At 42.0% G+C, this 26,782-nt stretch overlaps 3 protein-coding genes across 3 annotated transcripts; all 3 read right to left on the reverse strand.

The window, feature by feature from the left end:
- Positions 1 to 896: 896 nt before the first annotated feature.
- On the reverse strand, positions 897 to 4,773 carry LOC108710661 (vitelline membrane outer layer protein 1 homolog). Its single transcript, XM_018251776.2, has 3 exons — positions 4,312 to 4,773; positions 2,521 to 2,633; positions 897 to 1,371 (listed from the first exon to the last, which is right to left on the reverse strand). Exons 1-3 carry the CDS (start codon positions 4,474 to 4,476, stop codon positions 1,095 to 1,097), a joined length of 555 nt encoding a protein of 184 aa, XP_018107265.2. The 5' UTR covers positions 4,477 to 4,773; the 3' UTR covers positions 897 to 1,094.
- Positions 4,774 to 11,955: 7,182 nt separating this feature from the next.
- On the reverse strand, positions 11,956 to 20,012 carry LOC108711789 (major histocompatibility complex class I-related gene protein). The gene is made up of 6 exons (XM_018253839.2): positions 19,236 to 20,012; positions 17,522 to 17,779; positions 17,150 to 17,434; positions 13,702 to 13,977; positions 12,287 to 12,376; positions 11,956 to 12,204 (listed from the first exon to the last, which is right to left on the reverse strand). Exons 1-6 carry the CDS (start codon positions 19,288 to 19,290, stop codon positions 12,170 to 12,172), a joined length of 999 nt encoding a protein of 332 aa, XP_018109328.1. The 5' UTR covers positions 19,291 to 20,012; the 3' UTR covers positions 11,956 to 12,169.
- Positions 20,013 to 23,235: 3,223 nt separating this feature from the next.
- Positions 23,236 to 24,903, reverse strand: LOC108710475 (vitelline membrane outer layer protein 1 homolog). Its single transcript, XM_018251611.2, has 3 exons — positions 24,225 to 24,903; positions 23,829 to 23,941; positions 23,236 to 23,615 (listed from the first exon to the last, which is right to left on the reverse strand). Exons 1-3 carry the CDS (start codon positions 24,453 to 24,455, stop codon positions 23,306 to 23,308), a joined length of 654 nt encoding a protein of 217 aa, XP_018107100.2. The 5' UTR covers positions 24,456 to 24,903; the 3' UTR covers positions 23,236 to 23,305.
- Between the last annotated feature and the right edge of the window lie 1,879 nt (positions 24,904 to 26,782).

Below are 26,782 nucleotides of genomic sequence, written 5' to 3' on the forward strand. Positions count from 1 at the left end.
TAGCGTTGGTCATTTTCGTTACTTCGCAAATTCACTAACGAACGCTGGCGTAGATTCGCTAGTGTTACTTCGCACCCTTACGCCTGGCGAATTTGCGCAACGGACGTAAACTACACAAATTCACTAACGCGCGCATTGTACTGAACGCTACCTTTTACGCCAGACTTCCTTCGCCACCTCAGACCAGGCGAAGCGCAATAGAGTAGATAGGGATTGCTTCAAAAAAAGTTCAAATTTTTTCTAAGTCCCAAAAAACGCTGGCGTTTTTTCTATATTATGGGTGATAGACTGAAAAAGATCGAAAAAAATTTTGGGGCTCCCCTCCTTCCCCCCTACATTTCCTGACTCATGGCAACTTAACTATACAGTGGGCACATGTGTAGGGCAAAAAAAATGTGAATTGTAATAACTTCGCAACCTTACGCTACCCCTGAGCGCAACTTCGGATTTTAGTGAATTTGCGGAGCGCTGGGGCGAAAATACGCCTGGCAAAGTGTGCCGAAGTTACGCCTGGCGCAACTACGAATCTTAGTGAATTTGCCCCAAAGGGTGGGCAAGTAGTATGGACGGTCAGTAAAATCAGGGGATGGGCTCATGATGTGGCAATCCTGTTGGCAAAGCATTCAGATTTGCAAAAAGATTCTCCCAGATGCTGCCTCGGCAGGCTTAAATTGAGCTAAGTAGAGTCCTCCTACCAACCACCCACCTAAAAATGCAGTATACTGTCCCCATTGTGCCCCATTTTCCTTATCTGTTGAGAACCAGCAGAGTAGTGAAGCGGGGTTCAGGGCATCATCTAATCATCTGTCCTATGATTTATGGCTTGTGTAGCTGAGGCCTCCAGCTCTTGGCCTGCAATAGAGCCTTTGAGACTTATTAACAGACAAGACACAGAGTGTAAAGCAAGTGTTTAATTAGCTAAAGTATAGAGTAATTAGACACAATCGATACATGTGCAGCCCCAGTATTTCTTATCAAGCTCAAATCTTCTGCTAAATGTGGGGATTAGAGGTAAAATAAGTGCAAGATCATAACTCCCAGGATATAAAGAGTGGTCACATACGGTACAGCTTCAGTAGGCACCATCAGCAGATTCAGTTGTCACAGCAATAATACCGAGTGTCATTGACCACGTCGCCTTCATTAGTTACCTTGGTCTGAATGCCACAGATGCAGATTTTGCATGAATCGCTCCAAGGTCCATAGAACCCCCTTTGGCTTCCAGATCCTTCAATTTCGTGGCCGTCTTCGCAGCTGAACATTGTGTTGGCCAACATGTCATCGTCAATACTCAGGGGGGGAGACACTCTGAGGCGGAAGCGTTTGAGATAGCCACCTGCACACCGGAAAGGGGGAGACCAGCTTCCAGACCTGAATAAATAAGAGGTTCAGGGTCAGTGTTCGGAAATGTTCTATATGGCTTAGTAGAGACTGTAACAATTCAGGTAGTGGATATTTACAGTGTCTTCTAGTGTCTTTTAATACACCTAATTAAGGATACAAGGACTAGAGGGCCAAGTTCCAGAGAGTCACTGATCAGCAACTATATCTACTACTCAGCAACACTGTATCCATAAAGGGTGTCTCTAGCCATTCCCTAACTTGTGCATCATTTAGACACTCAAGTTAGGGAGCACCGGTTGAGTAATAAAAAACAAAAGGAAAGGTGTGGGACAATATCTAAATTACTTTAACAAAATATCATCCCATAGACAAATCTACCAATAGGAAAGCTTCATGGGTATGAAAACATAATTCTGCCTCTTTATAGGTCCCTGGTGAGGCCTCATCTGGAGTATGGGGGCAGTTTTGGACTCCAGTCCTTAAGAGGGATATAAATGAGCTGGAGAGAGTGCAGAGACTAAGTGCAACTAAATTGGTTAGAGGGAGGGAAGAGTTAAATTATGAGGGGAGACTGACAAGGTTGGGGTTGTTTTCTCTGGAAAAAAGGCGCTTGTGAGGGGACATGATTAGACTTTACAAGTACATTAGAGGACATTATAGACAAATAGCCGGGGACCTTTTTACCTATAAAGAGAATCACGTACCAGAGGCCTCCCCTTCAGACTAGAGGAAAAGAAGTTTCATTTAAAGGAACAGAGTAGGGGGTTCATCACAGTGAGGACAGTGAGGTTGGGGAATGCACTGCCGGGTGATGATTCAGTTAATGACTATAAGAGGGACTTGGATGATTTCTTGGACAGACATAATACAAAGGCTATTGTGATACTAAACTCTATAGTTAGTATAGGTATGGGTATATAGAATTTATGTTACAGTAGGGAGGGGTGTGTGTATGGGGCTGGGTTTTCATTTGGAGGGGTTGAACTTGATGGACTTTGTCTTTTTTCAACCCAATTTAACTATGTAACTATGTAACTATATAACTATATAACTATATAACTATGTAACTATGTAACTATGTAACTATGTAATTATGGGTATGTATAAGAGTCACCACTTATTTAAGGGTTTCTGGGGGGCAAACAAACAACAAAGACTGTAATGGAGTCAACTCACTGTCCCTCAGTAGATGTCACAACATATTCCTCCTCAGCATTACTTGGAGACGAGCAGTACAGACGGACCCCATTAAGGGCAGAGTCCCCGGGGATTCCTTGTTTTTCTTTCATCTGGAACCAAAGAAGTTATTGTCACCAGGGCATTAGGCTCGGCGTGTTATTAGATTGAATATAACATATATATCAGAGCAGATAAAACTAAATATGTATTAAATACAGTAAATGTACAGTATTATTCTGCATATAAAATCTGTATCTTTTTAATATTTCCCAAAATAAGCTCAACCACATTAAACTGGTTTTCAGGGAAGATTGACTCCATCATCTCCAGAGTCGGAGGAAGATTTTTGCTTTTGGGGATTCCTTTATATCATCCCAGAGTCAATTCCATGTCAAATACCCCAGAACACATGGCAGGACAAATGCAGCAGCAACGTCATTTAAAGTACTTTCCAGACTACCAAGCCGGATAAATCTAGTTTCAGTTTCATATATATTACCCTGGAACACATTTGATTACTACAGTACACATTACTGTATTATAAATACAGCGTCAATTTCTTCTATAATGGTCTAGAACACATGATATTATAAATACAGTGTCAATTCCTTATATAATGAATCTAGAACACATGGCATTATAAATACAGTGCCAATTCCATATATAATGCTCCGCCCCAGCACACATGGTGCCGGTTCCATATATAATGCACCCCAGATCAAATGGTAATATAAATAAAGTGTCAGTTCCATATATAATGACCCCATAACACAAGGTAGGATCAATGCAGCTTCAACTTTGGGGCAGATTCACTAAGTGCCGAATTTTCGATAGCGTCCGCTATGCTCACATCACAACACTTCGCCAGGCGTAGATTCGCCAGGACAACGCTAATTCACTAAAATCCAAAGTTGCGTCCAGGGCAAAGTTGCACTAGCATTACTGCGGCAAGCCTACACATGAGCCCACTGTATAGTTTATGTGCCATTTGTTAGGAAATGTAGGGGTGGAAGGCGGGTATCCCAGAAAAAATTTACGATCTTTTGCAGCCTACCACTCTGAAAAACTGAAAAGTCGCCAGCGTTTTTTGGGACTTAGAAAAATTTTAAACTATTTTTTGAGGACGTCCTATCTACTCTATTTCACTTTGCCTGGTCTGGGGTGACGAAGGCAAGTCTGGCGCAAGAGGTAACGTTCAGTAAAATCTGCATCTTAGTGAATTTGCGTAGTTATGTCCCTTCGATAGAGCGTACCCCAGAAAAAATTTACAATCTTTTGCAGCTTATCACTCTGAAAAACTAAAAAGTCGCCAGGAATTTTTGTGACTTAGAAAAATTTTCAACTATTTTTTGAGGAGGTCCTATCTACTCTATTGCCCTTTGCCTGGTCTGAGGTGGTGAAGGCAAGTCTGGCGCAAGATGTAACATTCAGTAAAATCCACATCTTACTGAATTTGCGTAGTTACGTCCCTTCGATAGAGCACAACTTCGCCAGGCGTAAGGGAGCGAATTACCACTAGAGTCCATCTCCTTCGCTAGCAAAGTTATGCCTGCACCCGCAAAGTATCAAATTTTCGCCAACGCTACTCACTTCGCCCTTTAGTAAATCTTCCCCTTCATGTATACCACCTCCATTTTGTTTATGAAATGTATTGTTGGTCATTTGGGAAGGCTTAGCCTCCGCATTTCATCGCTAAAGTCCTACCAGGAATATAAACTGGATGAAGAAACAGAGAGGAAGACACAGGCACACCTAAAGGTGGCACAGAGATGAAGGCCATTAACTTACCTTAACAGAGAATCCTCTTGCCTTAGTACCAGGGGGGCATAACTCAATTTCCGTCCATTTTCCTGCTGGACCTCCATATGGGACTGATAGAGGTGGAGAATTAGACTGTGTATTTCCAAATGAGAAAAGACAGAAGAGTACCAAGGAGATGCTAAGGTGGATCATGTTTAGATCTTATTTAGCTGGAGATGAAGAAATGTCTTCCACTAACAGGAAGAAGAAAACCTTAATGTTTCTTGTCCAAGCCAGTCCAGTAAGCACCTAACGACTCCAAACGAGTTGATCCCTCCCTTCATTCAAATCTAGGCCATTGCTAATGTTAATATATAGAGCAAGTATTAAAAATAGCTTTTGCAATAGGGCGGCACATTCTATAGCTTGAAAAAGTATTTATAGCATGTTAGAGAAGATGTATGTGTACGAACAAGATGGAGAAACTCTCAGGCTACACCAAAATGATTAATGAAATTATGATTTTTTTTAAACTTTTCCTTTCAAGCCCTACTCTAGAGCTTCAGTATTTGGCCAATGACTCCCTTTGCTAATAGAAAGGCTTTAGGAAACAAAAAAATAATAAGCAAATAAGTGTTCATCCAAATGTCCACTATAAATGGTCTTCAAGTTTGGTTTACAAGTATAACTAGAAATCAAAGTAGGAATAAATAGTCCACATTTGTCACCCTCATAGGTCTTCAAGCTGTGCTCTCCTGTGGGGCAGGCCTTGGAGCCACTGATTTAACTTGATTTTCTTACTAGAAATATAAACCGTTCCATATCTATAACTGGTTCCAACTAGATGTGGAAAATGCTAACAACCCTCTTTAGGGCTCCATTTGGGTTCCATTGAAGCCAACAAAGGCTATACCAAACATGAAGCATTCAGATAATAGCAACTGCCCCCCAACTACCATTATTTCACTGTGTATATATCTCAACCACATAAGTGAGGATTCAAGCACGCAGAATCCATGGAGGTCACCAAAAATAAGTTAAAAACCAAAAGACTTTATTTCAACAGCATCTCTATTGCCTTACACGTTTCGTGCAGAAACAATAAAGATATCTCGTATAGGTAAATCTAAAACAACTGGACTTGCTGAGTAATCATTGAAGACGTTTCACTACTCATCCGAGCAGCTTCTTCAGTACAACTGACTGGTGTGGGAAGTTCTCAGCATATAAACTCTTCCACTAATGCAATCATAAGTTTGTCATCTTCAAAGAGATGACATCTGAAAATTCACAGAGGTGTTGATTCTGTGTAGTTACTGTGATAAGATTATCCAATGTCTCATGCAACTCCTAGAAACAGGTGTTACTTGTAAGAGTTGCATGAATGGATGTGTGAGGTTTTCTGAAACCGCTGGGGTACACATGTGAGAACAGCATTGTATGTAGCAGACAGATGGTGTCAAAGGCCCCCGCCTCTGTTCAGGGATGGTTTCTCCACCTTGACATGAATCGCCTCTTTCACGTCTCGATCAAACCAGCGGTCTTCTTTATCCAAGATTTGGACCTTGCTATCTTCAAAGGAGTGTCCCTTATCTTTTAGGTGTAGAAAGACAGCTGAGTCTTGCCCTGTAGAGTTCACCCTCCTACGCTGAGCCATTCGCTTGGTGAGCAGTTGTTTTGTCTCCCCAATGTATAGATCTGTGCACTCCTCGCTACACTGGACTCCGTATACCACATTGCTTTGTTTTTCTTTAGGGGTTGGATCCTTTGGGTGTACCAGTTTTTGTCTCAGTGTGTTGCTAGGTTTGAAAAACACAGGGACGTGGTGTTTGTTGAAAATTCTCCTGAGTTTCTCTGACACTCCAGCTACATATGGGATGACTATGTTTCTTAGCCATCTTTCTACACCTAAAAGACAAGGGACACTCTTTGAAGATAGCAAGGTCCAAATCTTTTATAAAGAAGACCGCTGGTTTGAATCAGGCGTGAAAGAGGCGATTCATGTCAAGGTGGAGAACAGAGGCAGGGGCCTTCAAAACCACCTGTCTGGTGGAGTTGCATGACACATTGGATAATCCTATCACAGTGACTAGACAGAATCAAGACCTCTGTGAATTTTCAGATGTCACCTCTTTGAAGAGTTACAATGTGCCGTTGTGATTGGATTAGTGGAAGAGTTTACATGCCGAGAACTTCCCACACCAGTCAGTTGTACTGAAGAAGCTGCTCGGATGTGAAATGTCTTCATTGATTACTCAGCAAGTCCAGTTGTTTTTAGATTAACCTATACTAGATATACCATAACCTGGATGAATGAAAATCTTCATAGTCAACCAATAGAGATGTTGTCTCAATAAAGTTTTTTTTTTGATTATTTTTTTGGTGACCTCTGAATCCCGAATTTTTGTGGTTCAGATGTAAGTTTTTTTCCGCACCCTTTGCGGAGGGTTTGGTGCACCTTAGACCATGGCATATACTCATCTTTACTGTGTACTGTACTGTGTTTTATGCCCAATATATTTTTTTTTCTACAATTATTTCACCCCCTATAGTTTGCACAGTTACATGCCACAGTTAGGAAACTTTAGTTGTCCAATAAAATAATCAACTTTGTACCAGTTTATTTTCTGTTTTTTTAGGGGTAGCTTTTGGGTAATACTGATTAAAGTGTCTGTTAAATTAATATACCTTTAGGTCTCACACGGTAGGAGACAGACTTTTCTCAATTAGAAAAATACTCTGCTAATATATGAAATATATAGTGAGTATCATCTCCAAACAGCAGTTACATCCATTTCTAGTGATAATTAACACATTATTTGCATACTAATGAGTACAGCAAACCTGTTTTTAGCAACTGTCCTAGTTTCTGTCTATCCCTATAACTACAATTAAAATGGGGCAGCAAGTAACATGCTCAACACCCTTTATACATCATGTGTTTGGGTATGTATGGCATATAACATTTCCCTGATAGTTTGGGGTAACAGTCACCCTGCTATAGTTGCAGGGTACAACCCAGGGCACAAATAACACTCACACCAAATCTCCCCCTAACTGGCCTTCAGGCTGGGCCCCCTTAGCTCATAACAAAGTTACAGATATATAGAAACATTGGGGTAACAATCACCCTGCTATAATTCCAGGGGTACCCAGGGTACAAATAAGTACTCACCCCAAATCTCCCTCTAACTGGCCTTCGGGCTGGGCCCCCTTAGCTCATAACAAGGTTACAGATATATAGAAACATTGGGGTGTCACCCTGCTATAGCTCCAGGGGTACCCAGGGTACAAATAAACACTCACCCCAAATCTCCCCCTAACTGATCTTCAGACTGGGCCCCCTAAGCTCATAACAAAGTTACAGATATATAGAAACATTGGGGTAACAGTCACCCTGCTATAGTTCCAGGGGTACCCAGGGTACAAATAAGCACTCACCCCAAATCTCCCCCTAACTGACCTTCTGACTGGGCCCCCTTAGCTCATAACAAGGTTACAGATATATAGAAACATTGGGGTGTCACCCTGCTATAGTTCCAGGGGTACCCAGGGCACAAATAAACACTCAACCCAAATCTCCCCCTAACTGATCTTCAGACTGGGCCCCCTTAGCTCATAACAAGGTTACAGATATATAGAAACATTGGGGTATCACCCTGCTATAGTTCCTGGGGTACCCAGGGTACAAATAAGCACTCATCCCAAATCTCCCCCTAACTGGCCTTCAGACTGGGCTCCCTTAGCTCATAACAAGGTTACAGATATATAGAAATATTGGGGTAACAGACACCCTGCTATTGTTCCAGGGGTACCAATAACACACCCCAAATCTCCCCCTAAATAAATGTCTTAGGACACAGTGCCCTAAAGCTATTTAGTTGGATCTGCTCCCTTAGCTAAAGGCTCAGGGTGGCACATCTGGGCCTCTTCCAGTATGTGGTGAGTTATGTGAACTACCTATGGGCCTTCCTTAGATTTGTCATTATTGTGCCCTAAGAGAAATAATCTCTTAGAGAATTTAGGGAGCAGGGACCCCATGAACAAGGTATTAATTCATGATAATTATATCTCACATCATAGTACACCTCAGGGGTGTAAGACAGTTAGGGCAACTTAGAAAGTGTAGCATTTGGCTCCAACAAGGATTGATATACAGTATATATAGGTGGTAGCTGTCCTGCGATATCTTGTCTAAAGTGATGGGAATCCCAGCTGGAATAGAACTAGCTTTACTCCCCAAGAAGTTTCCACTGGAGGGGATCCCGACTACTCTACTCTAATAAGTCCCATCTTCGACCTGTCTTCTTATTATATGACTGCCACTATGTTCTCCAACTGCCTCTCCTGGATCAAGTACACAGAGTGCCTCCTTTATGTTAAACATTTATTTCACCGGAACTTTAATTTCTTCACAGCACTCGAGTTGTAGCCAAAAAAAAAAAAATCTATATCCAGAAAACATCAGAGCATTATTGTTCCAGAGATAAGGTCCCAAACCTGAAGCACCCGTTCTAGCCAACCATCCTAGACAGTGGTTATTATTCCACGACATTGGCACGGGTACCTGTCTATTTATATTTGTCCTGGGACAGACCCATCATTTACATAGAATTCATTAACGGACTCGCCCGTTCCATGTAATTACACCAGGATTACACTGGGTATGTGGATTATGCATTAGTCATACTATAATGACTACATTTTCTATTCACTTCAATAGATGTCACCCAAATTGCAGAGGTCGGTGACCCGGCTTACCCAAGTCAAAGTGATGCCAGGGTTTTGCTTTCCCCTGCCCTTGTGCCATAGGATAGAGTGCCATATTGGGGCCAGTACACTTGAGTTACCCAGGTACAGTATTTTGGGAGTAGGAACTACAGGTGCAAATCATGTCACTGATCTCAATATAAACTAATTTCACGCTTCTTTTTTTTTTTTTTCTTTTATCCATTTCCCCACTTTCTGATGATGTCACTTCCAATATGTGACATCACTTCTGGTTTGAGACAACGGCACTTCCGGTTTCACTGTGGCCTCTGGGTTACTGTCTTTTTTTTTACCACTGACATTTTTTACATATTTTTTGCCCTACCTGTTATGTTATAGAATGGCGAATTGTAAACAACATTCCAAATGGTCCACATTTTTTCTTTTTTATCATTTTTGAATTATTTACCTTCATCTTCTGACTCTTTCCAACTTTCAAATGGGGGTCACTGACCCCATCTAAAACCAAATGCTCTGTAAGGCTACAAATGTATTGTTACTTTTTATTCATCTTTCTATTCAGGCCTCTCCTATTCATATCCCAGTTTCTTATTCAAATCAGTGCATGGTTGCTAGGGTAGTATGCACCCTAGCAACCAGACTGCTGAAACTGGAGAGCTGCTGAATAAAAAGCTAAATAAGTTAAAAACCACAAATAATAAAAAATGAAAACCAAATGCAAATTGTCTCAGAATATCCCTCTCTACATCAGACTAACAGTTCATTTAAAGGTGAACAACCCCTTTAGTAAAGTTTTTAATTCGCTTGAGGTAACCATCCCCCCAAATAACGCCCCCCCCGTTGTAAGGCTTTAGTAAAACCATTGGTTTATTTCCAGCGTCCCTAAGAGAAATGTTTAAGATGAGAGAGAGTATATATAGGGTATATAGTGAATAAAGTACCCCCTCTTGTAAAATATAAGGATATTATAAGTTACAGAGGAGTTTCATGACCATATAAAAGTACGAGGCCGAAGGGCGAGTGTTTTTATACAGGTCATGGAACTCCGAGGTAACTTCTAATATCCTCATATTTTACAACTGGGGGTACTTTATTTATTATAATACACAAGTTTCAGTGAGTCATGTGACGGAAATGACATCAGAACTCACCGTTTATAACTGATGACATCAGAACTCACCGTTTATAAGGATATAGTTTACAGGATATTCATGGCTTTTGTGTATTATATATAGAGTATATACAGGCAATACCTTCTCCACAAGAAGAGACAGAGACCCCCAATGTTATTATGAAGCAGGTTCACGTCTGTGTTTTATTCACAGCAGGGTTTCCCACAAACAAGGCACGTTTTCTGCAGCACATAAATATAAATATAGAAACAAACCAACAGAACCAGACAGTGCTGATATTGGGGCTACTTACCCAATTATAAAATATATATATTTATATACATTCACAGTCTTTGGCAGTTTTATTTTTCTCAGCTCTCTAAAAACAGCACAAGCCTGTCTCTCTAATTCCTTGAGCTCACTCTCGGGGGTCTTTTATCACAGGTGAGCCTGAGTGAACGCAGCCCCCATTAGGGCTCTTGTACACGGGCGGTTTTTCCTGCGCTCCCCTGCGTCGCGCTTTCCTCCGTTCAGTCACAGGGGAGCGCAGGAGTAGACGCAGTCAGTTATTGCGAAGGGGGCTGTACTCACACAGACGCATGTAAGTGGCAAACGTAGGTGGGACGCAGCATGTTGCATTTCACCTGTTCGGCGCATACATGCGTCTGTGCGAGTACAGCCCCCTTCGCAATAATTGACTGCGTCTACTCCTGCGCTCTCCTGAACGGAATAAATTGCAGGGGAGTGCAGGAAAAAACGGCCGTGTATAAGAGCCCTTATTCTCCACATTGGCCTCATAGTTCATTCTTGAGGAGACCCGCCGACTTTATAGGGTTTTCTCTGTTTTTGTGCCGCAGCCGATGCAGTAAAAATTGTAAATCCTACAAATTAGAGTTAGCAAAACACTCAACTGTCCAGAAGGTTTTTACCAAACTGACACGTATTAAAGGGAGTGCTTCCCCTTTAAGTTAACTGTTCGTATGTTATTGAATGGATGATTCTAAGCAACTTTTCAATTGGCCTTCATTTTTTCATTTTTATAGTTTTTGAATTATTTGCCGCCTTCTTCGACTCTTTCCAGCTTTCCAATCAGGGTCACTGACCCCATTTTATTATTAACATGTATTTATATAGCGCCAACATATTGCGTAGCACTGTATAAAACAAACGCTCTGTAAGGCTACACATTTATTGTTATTATTACTTTTTATTCCTCATCTTATTCAGGCCTCTCCTATTCATATCCCAGTCTCTTATTCACATCAGTGCATGGTTGCTAGGGGAATTTGGACCCTAGCAACCAGATGGCTGAAATTACAAACTGGAGAGCTGCTGAATAAAAACGAAATAAGTCCAAAACCACAAATAATAAAAAATGAAAACCAACTGCAAATTATCGCTCTCTACATCATACTAAGGGGTATATTTATCAAAGAGTGAAGTTAATAGTTAAATTCCGCCACTTCCCATTCATTTATATGGGGTTTTTAAAGGCGTATTTATCAAAGGGTGAAATTTCACTTTCACCCATTGATAAATACGCCTTTCAAAATCCCATAGAAATGAACGGAGAGCTGCGGAATTTCACTCTAGTGGCGGAACTTCGCTCTTTGATAAATTTACCCCTAACAGTTAATTTGAAAGGGAACAACCCCCATTAACCCACGGCATCAATACTTGACACTCTCGGTACCAGCAAATAAATACAAAAACTAGGGATTCACCGGATCTACTATTTGGATTTGGCCGAACCCCCCGAATCCTTCGCAAAAGATTTGGGCGAATACTGAATCCTAATTTGAATATGCAAATTAGGGGTGGGAAGGGGAAACTTTTTTTACTTCTTTGCTTTGTGACAAAAAGTCACGTGATTTCCCTCCTGGTCCATAATTAATATGGGCAAATTCGGATTCGGTTTGGCCGGGCAGAAGGATCTGAATCCAGCTGAAAAAGGCAGAATCCTGGCCGAATCCGGAACCGGGATTTCGGCATTTTGTGAGCGTTATGGTAGGGAAATTTGCAGCAGCAGCAGTGACGGAGCACTTGCACAACCCATAAAGCTTTTACTTTACTTCCGTATTCTCTTCCTTCGTGCGACCTGTAAAGCACAAACACAAATGAATTCTGGGACAGCAATGTACCGAAACCCGTTTAATATAAGTCCCGCCCCCTGTACTCACATTTGTGTACGATGATGACCCCGGCGATAATAACGGTCACCGCGACACAAGCGATAATGGCAATGAGGGCGTGGCTTCTTTTCCCGGGCTCTGTTTGTAGGGAACACGGGGGAGAGGAGAATAAAACGCAGGACTGGGAAGAATAGCGAGTGGCTGAGTCGATAGTATAGAGTTACCGGACAACAACTGGTCCTTAAATAAATAAAGATATAAACTTATAAAAAGTTAGATGACCAAAGTCTCTGGGGCAAATTCAGTAAGATTCGTAGTTTCGCCAGGGCTTCGCAAATTCACTAAAATCCAAAGTTGCGCTCAGGGGTAGCGTAAGGTTGCGAAGTTGCGCTAACGTTGATTCGCTAAGCGAAGCGAAGTTTCGCTAGCGATGGTTCATTTGCATACGGCGCCAAATTCAAATTTCAATGGAGGAACACGTATCAGCACTACAAATGGCTAGAAAACCTTCAAAACATCAAATAAAATGTTTATTTTTGCCCTACACATGTGCCCACTGTATAGTTAAGTTGCCATGAGTTAGGAAATGTAGGGGGGAAGGAGGGGAGCCCCAAAAAATTTTTAGATCTTTTTCAGCCTATCACCCATAATGTAGAAAACACGCCAGCGTTTTTTGGGACTTTTTTTGAAGCAATCCCTATCTACTGTATTGCGCTTCGCCAGGTCTGAGGTGGCGAAGGAAGTCTAGCGTAAAAGGTAGCGTTCAGTACACTGCGCGCGTCGGTGAATTTGCGTAGTTACGTCCGTAGCGATAATTCGCCAGGCGTAAGGGTGCGAAGTAACACTAGCGAATCTACGCCAGCATTCGTTAGTGAATTTGCGCAGTAACGAAAATGCCAAACGCTAGCGAAGTAACGCTAGCGTTCGGCGCTTAGTGAATTTGCCCCTCTGAGTCTTCCCCTTGGATGAAGTCGCTAAGCGACGAAACGCGTAAGGCATAGACGGCTGACATCACATCCAAGCAGCAAGCGGATTGTGGAGGAAACGCTGGTCGGAACCACAACAGTAACCGCTAGTAAAGACTTGCACGGATAAGTCACTATATGCCTGTTGTAACGACTAAAATGTGAGTGCAACCAGTTAAAAAGGGTTTTTACACTATATTTGCGCATTTTTAACCTCTTCCAGCTCAGAAGGATTCCCCTACAATTTTATTCTCTACAAATCGTGATGCGCATATGCTAAATCTAAACGTTTGTAAGTACCCATTCAATAGCCACTTGTGGTGAATCGTAAAGGGTAACTGCACCAAATAGTTTTTTTTGTGGTTGTGGAACTACAACTCTCAGTAAATACTACACTATAAAAATATCCTTTTCCCTCTTTTCCTCATATTTTTTTTCCCCTTGAGCTTTAAATTAGCACTGACCTTTTAAAGAAAATTCTGAACAACTGGTCCTTACCCGGAAGGCTGTATATCTGCGTGTCATTGACGCTGCTGTGATCCACGTGGCAGAAATAAGTGTCGAGCTCTGCTGGTTGTGCGGTGACAGTGAGTCTGACCTGATAGGTTCCATCGGGGTTGGGGAGAATCTCCTTTTGCTCCTCAGAGTCCAACTGGGTCCCGTTCCTCACCCATCTCACGTCCACATCTCGGGGGTAGAAGCCAAACACCCAGCAGCAAAGCTTTGTCTCACTGTCGCCCGACTCCAGAGGGAAAACCTTCACCTTGGGCCGAACTGACAGAAATATCCCAATTACAATCAGCCTCCTACGCACCCAAAACCTACGTACTGGGGTTACTAAATACCTTCAGCCTCGGGCTTTTATACAGGACTCGGAGGCGACTTCTAATAACAGCGGAACATTATTTATTACAATACACAAGGCGAGTCACGTGACAAAACGGACATCACTGAGCCCCGTTTATAAGGAAATCATTTACATTTATGGCTCTTGTGTACGATACAAATATTAATGCAATTAATTAGACCTCAACATTCTTTTGTCATGCAGTTTGTGACTCCCAATAAACTGAAATGGCCAAAGCCCAATGTTAGTACAGGTATGGGATCCATTATCTGGAAACCTGTTATCCAGAAAGCTCCGACTTTCAGGAAAAGGCTCCCATAGACTCCATTTTATCCAAATAATCCATCTTATTAAAAATGATTTGCTAACTTGTACTTAATCCCAGCTATAGGGTTTATTTAATGTTTACATGATTTTCTAGTAGATTTAAGGTTTACAGAAATGTCCGTTATCCAAAAAACCCCAGGTGCCAAGCATTCTGGATAATAGATCCCATACCAGTACAGATATGGGATCCGTGCCCTGGAAACCCCAGTTATCCAGAAACTTCTAAATTACAGAAAGGCCATCTCCCATAGACTCCGTTTTATCCAAATAATCCACATTTTTTAAAACAATTTCCTTTTTCCCTGTAATAATAAAACAGTAGCTTGTACTTGATCCCAACTAAGATCTAATTAATCCTTATTGGAAGCAAAACCAGCCTATTGGCTTTATTTCATGTTTATATGATTTTCTAGTAGACTTAAGGTATGAAGATCCCAATTACGGAAAGATCTGTTATCTGGAAAACCCCAGGTCCCGAGCATTCTGGATAATAGATCCCATACCTGTACAGATATGGGATACATTCTCTGGAAACCAGTTATCTAGAAAGCTCTGAATTACAGAAAGTCAATTTCAAATAGACTCCATTTTATCCAAATAACCCACATTTTTTTAAAACAATTTCCTTTTTCTATGTAATAATAAAGCATTCTGGATAATAGATCCCATACCTGTGCAATGAGGCTGTGACCACAAAATACATATAGACAAATACAAGAGTCCTCTGCACTCAACCCATTATCAATATATTTAAGACAGAGACATTTTGTGCTACTGCTACTGAAAAATGCCTTACCCTTTAAACAAAACAGGGATTGTTTGTCCATATATTGCAATATATTTAAGCTGAACAACTACGTCAAAGTCATCCCATATCTGGCCAGTCCTATACTCAATTTTCATCTGATTCATTAAGAATTCTATGGTTTAATTATACATTTTATAAAAGGGACGAATACGTTTTACCTGCAACTTACTCGCTGCTTTCAAAGTAAAACTCCCAAACTTGGGAAATATAAATAAATATATTTCAATATATGGACAAACAATCCCTGTTTTGTTTAAAGGCCAAGTCATTTTTAGTAGCTGTATGCACAAAATATTTCAATTAGGGATGCACCGAATCCTAATTTGCACATGCAAATACAAACTTGCATATGCAAATTAGGGGTGGGGAGGGAAATCACTTGACTTTTTGTCACAAAACAAGGAAGTAAAATTGTTTTCCCCTTTCCACTCATAATTTGCATATGCAAATTAGGATTCTGATTCGGTCGAATCTTTAGTGAAGGATTCGGCCGAATCCAAAATAGTGGATTTGTGCATCCCTAGTTTCTATGTCCTTAATAGTGATGTGGGTCTGACCAGATACCGGGCAGGTTCAGCCCGACCTCACAAGCTCCTTTCAGGGTAGTGACCTTCCAAATGCCGGCCTCCAACTTCTGGGTTGAGCTTTTATAGAGGCACGCCTCTTTTGTGACGTCATTGGCGGGGCGAGTCTTTTAAAGAGACCCTGAAGTCAAGCTCGGGCAGGCCTGGGTGGTGGGAAGGCAGGTTGGCAGGCGGATGCAGTAAAAGCCCAACCCGCACATCACTAGTCCTTAAAGGGATACTGTCATGGGAAAAAAAAATTTTTCAAAATGAATCAGTTAGTAGTGCTGCTCCAGCAGAATTCTGCACTGAAATCCAAAAACAGATTTTTTTATATTCCATTTTGAAATCTGACATGGGGCTAGACATTTTGTCAATTTCCCAGCTGCCCCTGGTCATGTGACTTGTGCCTGCACTTTAGGAGAGAAATGCTTTCTGGCAGGCTGCAGTTTTTCCTTCTCAATGTAACTGAATGTGTCTCAGTGAGACATGGGATTTTACTATGGAGTGTTGTTCTTGTATCTACCAGGCAGCTGTTATCTTGTGTTAGGGAGCTGCTATCTAGTTACCTTACAATTGTTCTTTTTTTTGGCTGCTGAGGGGGAAAGGGAGGGGGTGATATCACTCCAACTTGCAGTACAGCAGTAAAGAGTGATTGAAGTTTATCAGAGCACAAGTCACATGACTTGGGGCAGCTGGGAAATTGACAATATGTCTAGCCCCATGTCAGATTTCAAAATTGAATATAAAAAAATCTGTTGGCTCTTTTGAGAAATGGATTTCAGTGCAGAATTCTGCTGGAGCAGCACTATTAACTGATGCGTTTTGAAGAATTTTTTTTTCCCATGACAGTATCCCTTTAATATACTGATAATGGGTTGAGTGCAGAGGAACTCTTGTATTTGTATATAAGATATAATTAATCTTTTATTGGAGGCAAAACCAACCTATCGAATTTATTTAATGTTTGCATGATTTTCTAGTAGACTTAAGGTATGAAGATCCAAATTACAGAAAGATCCATTATCTGGAAAACCCCAGGTCCTGAACATTCTGAATAACAGGTCCTATACCTGTACTTGTGACGGACATAAACCTGCTTATTAGTGATATGTGGGCCGGCCTGATACCTGTAGGACCTGTGGGTGAGGCGGATTTGGGTTCTGCACTGTTTTTGGGTGAGTGCAGGTTGAGCCCTTTTTTCTGCTCTCCCCACCCATAACCTTACTGTGCCGGCAGCCACTATATATAGGCGTGCACATGCCCCACCCTCTTTTATGACATCAGAGTGGGTGGGTTTGGATTGGGTCTATAAACAGAAGCGCTGGTAGGGTTCAGGCGGGTGCAAGTTTACTTTTTGTCAACCCTCACATGACTGCTGCTAATGTGCAGCCAACTGACCTTTCTTCTCCAGGTGGCCTTTCCCGTAGGTCAGATAGAGCTTCATCCACTCCACGCAGTCCTGCTCCATGTGCTTCTTGTGCTTGATGGCGCTGAACTGCTGCCCGTTCCACACCTGAGCTACCACCTCCGCCTCTCGTCTCACCGCCACAAACTGCATCTTGTCTTTATCGAAGAACATGAACTCGTTCCCGTTATAGGCAAAGGCTTCGTGGCCGCGGACGCTGCCGTCCTCCTCCACCTCACACGCAAACGTCACCTGGTAAATGAAAGGGCCTCTGTCCCCTGAAGTAAAGGAATTAGCGAGTGGATCAGATGGAACACAAGACCATTCTCACTACTGGGAGATACCACACCAGTTTCCATACTCACCGTATGTGCGGTTAAATCGATCCTTGAAGAAGCCCATGTCCTTGGTGTGACAGTTCTGGTAATGTTTCCCCCAGGAAGTCATGGTTTCCCAGTGCTCCCGCTTGATGCCCTTCTTCATCCAGTCCAGTAGAGGCTCCACCTGCTGCGTGTCGCTGCTGTACCTCCCTATCTGCGCGTCATTCACAAACGCCACGATGAAGTAGGACGCACGGGCCGAATCAGAGATCAGAGTGAAAGCGTATTGCAGCGTGTGACTGGCTGGAGGGGGTACAGAGAGGAGGCCATTATTAATGTCTTGCACATCATTAACATGGGTTTAAAGGAGAAGCAAAGCTTATAAAAAGTATAAATATATATGCACTGATCTTACTGCAGCAGCCCAATAACAGAATTGATCCAGTTGCCCCCAGCAGCTCCCGCTCTTGGATTTTCTTAGACCATCTGTTGTGTGTCAGTGGCACTGCACATGCTCAGTGAGCTCTGGGCTGCTGCTGAGAAGCTTAGGGGGTCAGGGAAATCATCATGCAGAGTGAAGTCAGCTCACCGACGCTGATACTACAGGGAGGGTTATTATAGTCTGATGCAGACTGGATTGGTTTCAGAGCTGCTGCGTAATGTGAAGCTAAATACATTTCTAATCAACCTGGTATTGTCACTGTTATATTGTGTATTGTGTGTGTGTGTGTGTGTATATATGTGTATATATATATATATATATATATATATATATATATATATATACTGTATATTGTAAGTGATGGCAGCCCAGAGCATGTGCTGGGAATCAGAAGAAAAGAAGATTGGGGGCATCTTCCCCATTTATGTTTTTGCACCCATCCTTCTCATTGCCTTACTCTTCTTTCCACTGCTAACCTGTCTGTCTTGGGTAACCCTGACAATTACTTCAGCCTGTCCCTTTACATCACCGATCTGTCGTTTTACATCACTGATCTGTCCCTTTACATCACAGATCTGTCGTTTTACATCACTGATCTGCCCCACCCCCGTGTCACCAACAGCCCACTGCTACATCCCAGGCAGTAGACTTATGTTAAAGGGGTTGTTTACCTTTAAATTAACTGTTAGTAGGATGTAGAGAGGGATATTCTGAGACAATTTGCAATTGGTTTTCATTTTTTATTATTTATTGTTTTTGACTTGTTTAGCTTTTTATTCAGCAGCTCTCCAGTTTGTAATTTCAGCCATCTGGTTGCTAGGGTCCTAATTCCCCTAGCAACCATGCACTGATTTGAATAAGAGACTGGAATATAAATAGGAGAGGCCTGAATAGAAAGAGGAGTGATAAAAATGAACAATACATTTGTAGCCTTACAGAGCGTTTGTTTTTTTCAGATGGGGTCAGTGACCCCCATTTGAAAGCTGGAAAGAGTCGGAAGAAGACAAATGATATACAAAATCTATAAAAAAAAATAAAGACCAATTGAAAAGTTGGCCACTCTAGATCATACTAAAAGTTCGCTTAAAGGCAAAGTGCCCCTTTGTTCTGATTGGAGAAAGATTTGGGGCAAGTTTTAAAGCGATTATTAGGAGATTATAGGTTCAGCCATTAAAACCTGTATATAAACAGGTGGAATGAGTCTGAATTAAACTGCCAGGACAATAATATGTTATTACACAAATGTCAACAAATGAGCCTGACAGGAAGTGACGCAATGGGCCAGACTCTGTACTGAGGGGAGGGGGAGCCGCTCACCTGGGCACACACTTGGCACCAGCAGGCACACACAGAGAAGGATCAGTCCAAACATGCTCCCCCCGCACAAAGGTACGTTCCGGTAAAAAAGCTAGCCAATCAGAGAAGAGGAAGGAGGCAATTGTTAGGCGGAATTCGTATTGCACAATGGATTTAGGCGTCACACGCGAAAGCTCCTGTCGCTGACCCGTAGATGCCTCCCGTGACGTCACTGGCCCATGTGATCAGGAAGCGCGAGTCATTCCAGCCGGAAGTCAAAGTAGTGACAGGAACAGTGGAAAGTATAAGTGTGTCAGCGACATTATATTTGCTCCTCCGGCAGCAGCCACAGCAGCAAGGGAGAATGTTACATCAGCAATTGCTTCTAGAAACAGAACGCGCCCACGTTTAAAAACTCACGTCTGCCCGTCGGTGATTGGCTGAGGCCTGATTACTTTCTGCCTATCGACTGAGAATTCCAGTGGGGGCGGGGCTAATCAAACCCTGGCGCTGATTGGCCACGGCAGAGCTGAGCAGTGAGGCCCTCAGCCTAAGCGTTTTAACGTCTGGTTGGTTAGTGTAGGTGCGAGGCTAAAGAGCGGGAAAGTCGAGGCGTGAGGGACGCTGACTTTTTCATAACATATCTGTAGTTACGTGTGAGAATTTCTCTGCCATTTAGTCTCACTGTGGAAACCTAACTTAGCTTCTCCGGCCTGGTCGGTAAAAATGATGCTTGATGCCAATGTTATTAATAGGAAAAAACGGCAAGAATATAGGAAGGCCGTAGTGATGTGCTGTTTGGTATTTCCCCTCACCCGCACCTCTACCGTTTCCTTTGATAGACCCGCCAATGACATCACAAAAGGGGCGGGGTGAGCAGGCACAGCATCTATAAAAGAAGAAGTGGGAAGCCTGCATTTGACGGTGGCGGTCACCCCCCAGAGAAGAGTGCGAGGTCGGCCCAAACCCGACAATCCCTCGGGTATCAGGCCCGGCCCGCACATCACTAGAAGGCCGGTATTTTTTTCCAGAAAAGGTGGCAACTCTAGCCGCGGAGCCCGGGAGCAGGCCAAGGGGCATCACAACTGGCCAAGCTGCTGATGGATCACGTTGCTTCCATATTGGAATCTTCTATGGGTAACATAAGGTTTGCCCAGGCCTAGAAACCGATCTTTCATTCAAATCAGTGCATGGTTTCTAGGATATGTTGGACCCTAGCAACTAGATTGCTGTAATTGTAAACCGGAGAGTTGCCGAATAAAAAGCTAAATCACTCAAAAACCACAGATAATTAAAAAAACAAAACTCCCATGTTGGCTACTGAGTAAACTGACCACAGTATGTTTCATGGGAATAGTAGAGTGCAAGCCTGCATGTTTTGGAGTAAACTGGAGTACCTTGGGTAAACACAAGCAAGTGTGGAGAGTGCATACATACTCCTTTTTGTACCCAGGTCTCACTTTGCTATATATAGAATGTACATAAGCCACTGCAATATATACCCGCTAAATAGCCAACTGGATTACTTTGATTATGTGTTAGACTCAAAGCCTTACAGCCATCTGGAACTTGAATATGTGAAGCTATGAGACCAACCTGGCTTGTGAGGAAATCTAATTTGCAAGCCAATCTGTGGCTCAGTAAAACTGGCCAAATACCTAAAAAGTCTTTGGGTGGCCACTTGGCAGTGCAGTAACTACTCCAGTGTATTAAGGGGCAGATTTATTTAAGGTCAAGTTTTTCCCACAAACAATTCGAGTTGTCAAGGGTATTTTTGAGTAAAAATAAAATCAATTTTTCAGGTTAAAAAAAAATTCATTTTTTTTAAGACTCTAATTTTTCAGGATTTATTATACCCCGACCTTGAAAATAAATTGAATCTGAAAATACACCACCTAAAACCTGTGGAGGTCATGTAGGAGTCAATGGCAGAGGTCCCTTGAACCATTTAAAGATGTTAATAGCCTGCGTGATGTTCAAGTTTTTTTTTTTTGGTGGGTTTCACTCAATTAATTAAAATGTTGGCGTTGTTGACCCTGAACTCGCTGATTCAAGTTTTTCCATTCAAGTTTTTTCTTGAATTAGAAACCATTCGAGTTGTGAGTTCATTCGAGGTCTAATAAAGCTCACATAACTCTAAAATTTGATCTTTGATGAATAACCCTCTAAGTTATACATGTGTTTTAGCTTCAAATCATGGGTATTATTTTAGCTTTACAGATGCTCCACACCTTATAACTGACCAAGTGACTAATAGATCCTGCACTATGGATGGGGGAAACCATACCTGCCTTTTTTGATTTTATCATTTGTGCCCCTGAGGAAGACCCTTATGGTCGAAATGCGTTGGGCTCACCAAATATGATTTTTGTACTGTTTGTTATTTTTTCCTTTTTGTAATAAATTAAAATTTTTCAATTGGGTGTGTTAATATTTCAATATTTTGCAGTCTGATTTGGAGACCCTGATGGGGAGCCTCCTATGGATTAGCAACCCGTATTTTACTTTTGAGGTTGTGCGCCTTCTCTCCTAGTTGGTATAATTAGTACTCCCTTAAGTCGCCTTTGCATAATTTACCTATTGGGCCTTGGTCAAAGTCAGGTGAACACATTTCCAGTGTCTCTTAATAAATCTGACTCTTGCACTTGTTAATGGTATTGTGGTTACAGTCAATAATCAAGACAATGTCTGAAAACCCCTACTTATTACAGAAAATGAAAGGGTGCTCCGCCCCACAGGTCATCAAGGGCATCAAAAATGAAGCTTCTGCTAACTTTAGCTTCAAACCAGAAATTCAGCTCTTATAGCGGAATTGCGTTAGTGTTGTGGACACCCAGAACTCCCCTGGACCCCCTTTGGTGCCAAAAAAAGGTCAGGGGGCCTCAGGTGACAAAGAAGCCGGGATCGCCCTGTGAAAATGACATGACTTTAACTGGCTTGTGAGCACTGGTGAACTGACTACTTGTGTAGCATTGCTTGCTCAACATAATTTGCATAAATAATTTATTTTATAAAATAAACCTTACCTGCAAGCTGGTGAGATTTTTGAATCATGTGTTGTGAAACAAAAATTCAACCTTTTGGCTACAATCACCATTAGTAATTAAGGGGAAGGAAAGGAGAGGAATAGAAAGAGGAGAAACTGTTAAGCATGGAAGGTTAAGGTGGCAGTAGATGTTACACTTACGGTCTTTCCTGAAAAAGATCTTTCCAGGAAAGATCATTTGTTTCAATACACACGTGTAGAGCTGAATTGTCAGATATACAGGTAGAAACAATAGAATTCTACCTGTATCTGATTATTCAGCACTAACAATGGCCAGCCTGATCAATGAGCCAACCGATATCCAAGTGTTCTGCCAATATAGGTTGTCTCGTCTCTTACCATACCCGCACAAAATATCATACAAAATGTAGTTTATCAGTGTGTCTATGGCCACCTTTATTCTCTTGGGCTGAATGGCAGCTAGTGGCAAGGAAAATGAGGAAAGCAGAGAGAAGAATGGATTGTAATAAGTATCCCGAAACCCCTGTGAGCTAATGTCCTATAAATAGTAAAGAAACTGGATATTGCAATGGACTGATCAAAAACGTACAACGTACTACTTTAAAAACAGTCATCACAGGATAACTGTCATGTTCCCAGGCTGAATGCAAGACCTAAGAATATTTCTTGACTTGAACCCAGACCAGTGTATCTGCAGCACAAGCTCTGAGACAATATGAAGACTGTTTCATAACAGTGTGCAACTCCATGTAGGGACTCTCTTTTTTGCAATTTTGGCAGAATGTTGTGTTGTTCCTTTTGCCATTGCCTTCTATTGCAGCGTGGGAGGGGGGATGATAATTTTTCAACCATGATCACTTTCAAACCCCCTTGTGATACACCAGCACATGAAGCAAAAGAAGGAAACCGGATACTTTATGGGACATGGTCAGTTAATTGTCAGTTATTGTAGAACAGAAAGTCACACCATACGTGGTTACTGTGGATGGAGACTCATTAATTAATACAAGTTTGTACTTTGCAGAATTACCTTTATCAGCCTTGACAATTTTGATAACCAGCTTATGAACATTCCAAAAAATTGTTATGTATTGTAAGCTCCAGCAGCACAACAGGAAAAGTGGACATCATTTAGGGCAGTGTCATCTCCGAAACCCTGTGGCTTTACTACCTTTGTTGTAATGCCACAGATGCCGTACAAACAGGACTCACTCAAGGCTCCATACATTCCCCAAGAGAGGCCATCTCCCTCCAGCGTACTGTTGTCTGAGCATTTAAACTTGATGTTGTTGGCGGCAGTTTCATCTAACTGTCCTTGGAACCCTTCCACTCTCAGGGAAAATGTGCTAAGGAATCCATACGGGCACCACTTTGTGGGTCCCCAGGTCCCCCATCTGTAAAAAAATAAGATAATATTAATGGTGGATGTGGACTACTGCAATCCTGGACCTAAGATTCAAAATGTGGTAAGTAATAATCCAGAAGACAAGATGCCTCTCATGAAATTAATATTTAAAGATAGATGAGTTGAAGTCCTTAATTTTTGCAGTGCCCAAGATTGTCTATATTCAGTATGTTTGCCGGAGTGGGGCTTGGGAGTGACTCACAGGCCAAAATCAGAGGTGATCATGTTCTCGTCATGTGGAAAACGGCATCTTACACAGTGGAGTCTTATCCCATTCAAAGATGTGTCATCACCAATTCCTTGTGGCTGTTCCACCTTTGAAAACAATGAATAACTTGAAGCCATGCTAGTGATACATTTATGTTGATTGACACCATACCCTTGTTGCAGCAGGTATTAAAGGTTGAGGGAACATGAATCAGGTAGTGGAAGAATGCCAGGTTGAAGCAGTATGAACTATTTGGTTGCACCAACGAAAAATGATAGGTTGAGTGATAATGAATTATTTGTCATCAATGAAGCATAAAATATGTCAATTATGAGAAACTTTATAGATGTCTTGATGATTGAACCTTAAAAGCAGACATGTAAAACCCACCTTCAGACTGAGACCTTTGGCCACGGTACCGGCAAGGCACCTCTCCGGTTTGCCCCATTCACCCTGCTGCCCCCCATTGGACACATAGATTGTTTTGCCAATTGTCTGGTCAGCCTTAATGAGAAGGGCAATGGAAATAGCAAAGATGATCATTTTGTCTTCTAAATGAGAGGCTGTTCCAGGAGATGAGTTCCATGAATCTTTTCCATATCCACAAAATGTGCACCTCATTATCAGTTATGATGTGTTGTAGTCACTAAGGCTAATAATTAACTCTGCAAAATAATTAAGGTTTAGTATCTACTATCACTGATTTGCTTTGTTTCTGGGTCAGGCTAACCTTTTGACATTACTGAGGAATTAGGATTTTTTTGTGGCATTATTGCATATTGTGTAAAACAGAGGAAAGAGTGATGTGTCATTTTGTATTATTACAGAGAAACTTTAAAAATGTATAAAATAAAGCTGCCTTCAACTAAAGGTTGGCATTAGTTTTGCCTAAAAAATAAAACGCCTATACACACACGAAAAAAAACACCTTCCCAACTGATATCTGGCAGGTTTGAAAATCCTATTGGTCGTGGACCAGATTGGTGCATTGATACAGTTTTTGACAATATCAGAAGGGACATTACACTACTCAACCCCCCTAGACTTCCACCACCCTCCCTCCACACTCCCCAGTCTCTCCTGTGCTCCTTCACCCCTGCCACTGATGAGGAAGTCTCAAAGCTTTTGGCCTCTTCTCACCTTACCACCTGCCCACTTGAACCAATTCCCTCAAAACTTCTCTGCAATACCAATCCTTGTCTAATCAAAGCCTTAACTCACCTATTTAATCTTTTTTCGCTCTCAACTGGACTGTTTCCTTCTCAACTAAAACATGCTCTTGTCACCCCCATTCTGAAAAAACCCTCTCTTGATCCCTCCAATCTTGACAACCTCAGACCTATCTCTCTGCTACCTTTCATCTCTAAACTACTTGAGTGTCTACAACCGACTAACCTCATTCCTCTCTGACAATAACCTGCTGGACCCCCAACAATCTGGTTTTAAGCCACAACACTCCACTGAAACTGCCCTGACTCGACTAACTAATGACCTTTTAACCGCTAAAGCCAACAATAATTTCTCACTACTAATACTGCTTGATCTCTCTGCTGCATTTGACACTGTTGATAACCTCTCCTCCTCCAGTCCCTCCATTCGCTTGGCCTTCGTGACACAGCCCTGTCGTGGTTCTCTTCTTAAATCACCAATCGTTCAGTGTCTCCTACAATGGAGTAGCATCTTCTCCCCTACCTCTTTCTGTTGGGGTTCCTCAAGGCTCTGTCCTGGGACCATTACTATTCTCCCTCTATACTTCCTCCCTCGGCAAATTAATCAACTCGTACTGTTTCCACTACCACCTCTATGCTGATGATACTCAGATCTATCTCTCATCTCCTGATCTCAACCCAGAACTCCTAACTCGCGTCTCCTCCTGCCTGTCCGCTATCTCTACCTGGATGTCGCAACGCTACCTTAAATTAAACCTCTCTAAAACTGAAATGGTTCTCTTTCCTCCAACTAACACCAGTAACATCCCGGAAGTATCCATCATAGCTAACAATTCCACTATCACCCCCTCTTCCCAGGCCCGGTGCCTTGGGGTTATCCTAGATTCTGCCCTGTCATTCACTCCTCATATCCATTCAATTATTAAATCATGTCACTTCCACCTGAGGAACAAATCCAAAATACGATCATTTATCACCCAAGATGCGGCCAAAATTCTTATTCACTCTCTCGTTATATCACGTCTAGACTACTGTAACTCTCTTTTAATTGGCCTTCGGCTCCAGAGACTGTCACCTCTCCAGTCCATAATGAACACTGCTGCGAGGCTCATACAACCACTCAGCAACCGCTCCTCCTCTGCCTCACACTCTGTCAATCCCTGCACTGGCTTCCGCTACCTTTCAGAATCAAATTCAAATGAATGACCCTGATATTCAAAGCACTTCATAACTCTGCCCCACCCTACATCTCTGAACTCATCTCTATATACTCACCCAACCGCTTAATACGCTCCTCTACTGACCTGCTACTCAACTCTTCTCTCATTACCTCCTCACATGCTCGCATTCAAGACTTTTGCAAGGGCTGCACCCCTCCTCTGGAACTCTCTCCCGTGGTCTGTCCGACTTTCTCCCAACTTTTCTGCTTTCAAGAAATCTCTTAAAACGCACTTCTTTCGAGAAGCCTACGCTCACTCTGCTTAACTACCAAATGCAACACCACATACAGTACCACATTTCTCCCCACTTAATTCGATCTTGCCCACTCCCACACCTTGTGTATTACTCCCTTCCCTTTAGAGTTTATGCTCTTTTGCATAGGGCCTTCCTCACCTTTTGTACCAGTATTGAATGTGATGTATGTAACTCCATATGTTCTATGTATAGAATTCATGTGATTTAGTTGTATAATCACATTTACTTTACAGTGCTACGCAATATGTTGGCGCTATATAAATACATGTTAATAATAATAATAATAATAATAATATGATGGGT

The sequence above is a fragment of the Xenopus laevis genome, chromosome 3L, assembly GCF_017654675.1.
Source record: "Xenopus laevis strain J_2021 chromosome 3L, Xenopus_laevis_v10.1, whole genome shotgun sequence".
NCBI classification, from domain to species: domain Eukaryota; kingdom Metazoa; phylum Chordata; class Amphibia; order Anura; family Pipidae; genus Xenopus; species Xenopus laevis.

Bases quoted from the DNA above. Each gene is read 5' to 3' on its own strand.
- LOC108710661 (XM_018251776.2), bottom strand. From the start codon at position 4,476: ATGATCCACCTTAGCATCTCCTTGGTACTCTTCTGTCTTTTCTCATTT. The intron at 2,634-4,311 runs GTAAGTTAATGG...CTTTGGTTCCAG, and splicing joins CAAGAGGATTCTCTGTTAAG to ATGAAAGAAAAACAAGGAAT. The intron at 1,372-2,520 runs GTGAGTTGACTC...TTATTTATTCAG, and splicing joins GTGACATCTACTGAGGGACA to GTCTGGAAGCTGGTCTCCCC.
- LOC108711789 (XM_018253839.2), bottom strand. From the start codon at position 19,290: ATGTTTGGACTGATCCTTCTCTGTGTGTGCCTGCTGGTGCCAAGTGTG. The intron at 17,435-17,521 runs GTGAGTATGGAA...CCTTTACTTCAG, and splicing joins TCGATTTAACCGCACATACG to GGGACAGAGGCCCTTTCATT. The intron at 13,978-17,149 runs GTCAGTTGGCTG...TATTTCTGTCAG, and splicing joins AGGCCACCTGGAGAAGAAAG to TTCGGCCCAAGGTGAAGGTT.
- LOC108710475 (XM_018251611.2), bottom strand. From the start codon at position 24,455: ATGAGGTGCACATTTTGTGGATATGGAAAAGATTCATGGAACTCATCT. The intron at 23,942-24,224 runs GTGGGTTTTACA...TTGTTTTCAAAG, and splicing joins CCAAAGGTCTCAGTCTGAAG to GTGGAACAGCCACAAGGAAT. The intron at 23,616-23,828 runs GTGAGTCACTCC...ATTTTTTTACAG, and splicing joins ATCACCTCTGATTTTGGCCT to ATGGGGGACCTGGGGACCCA.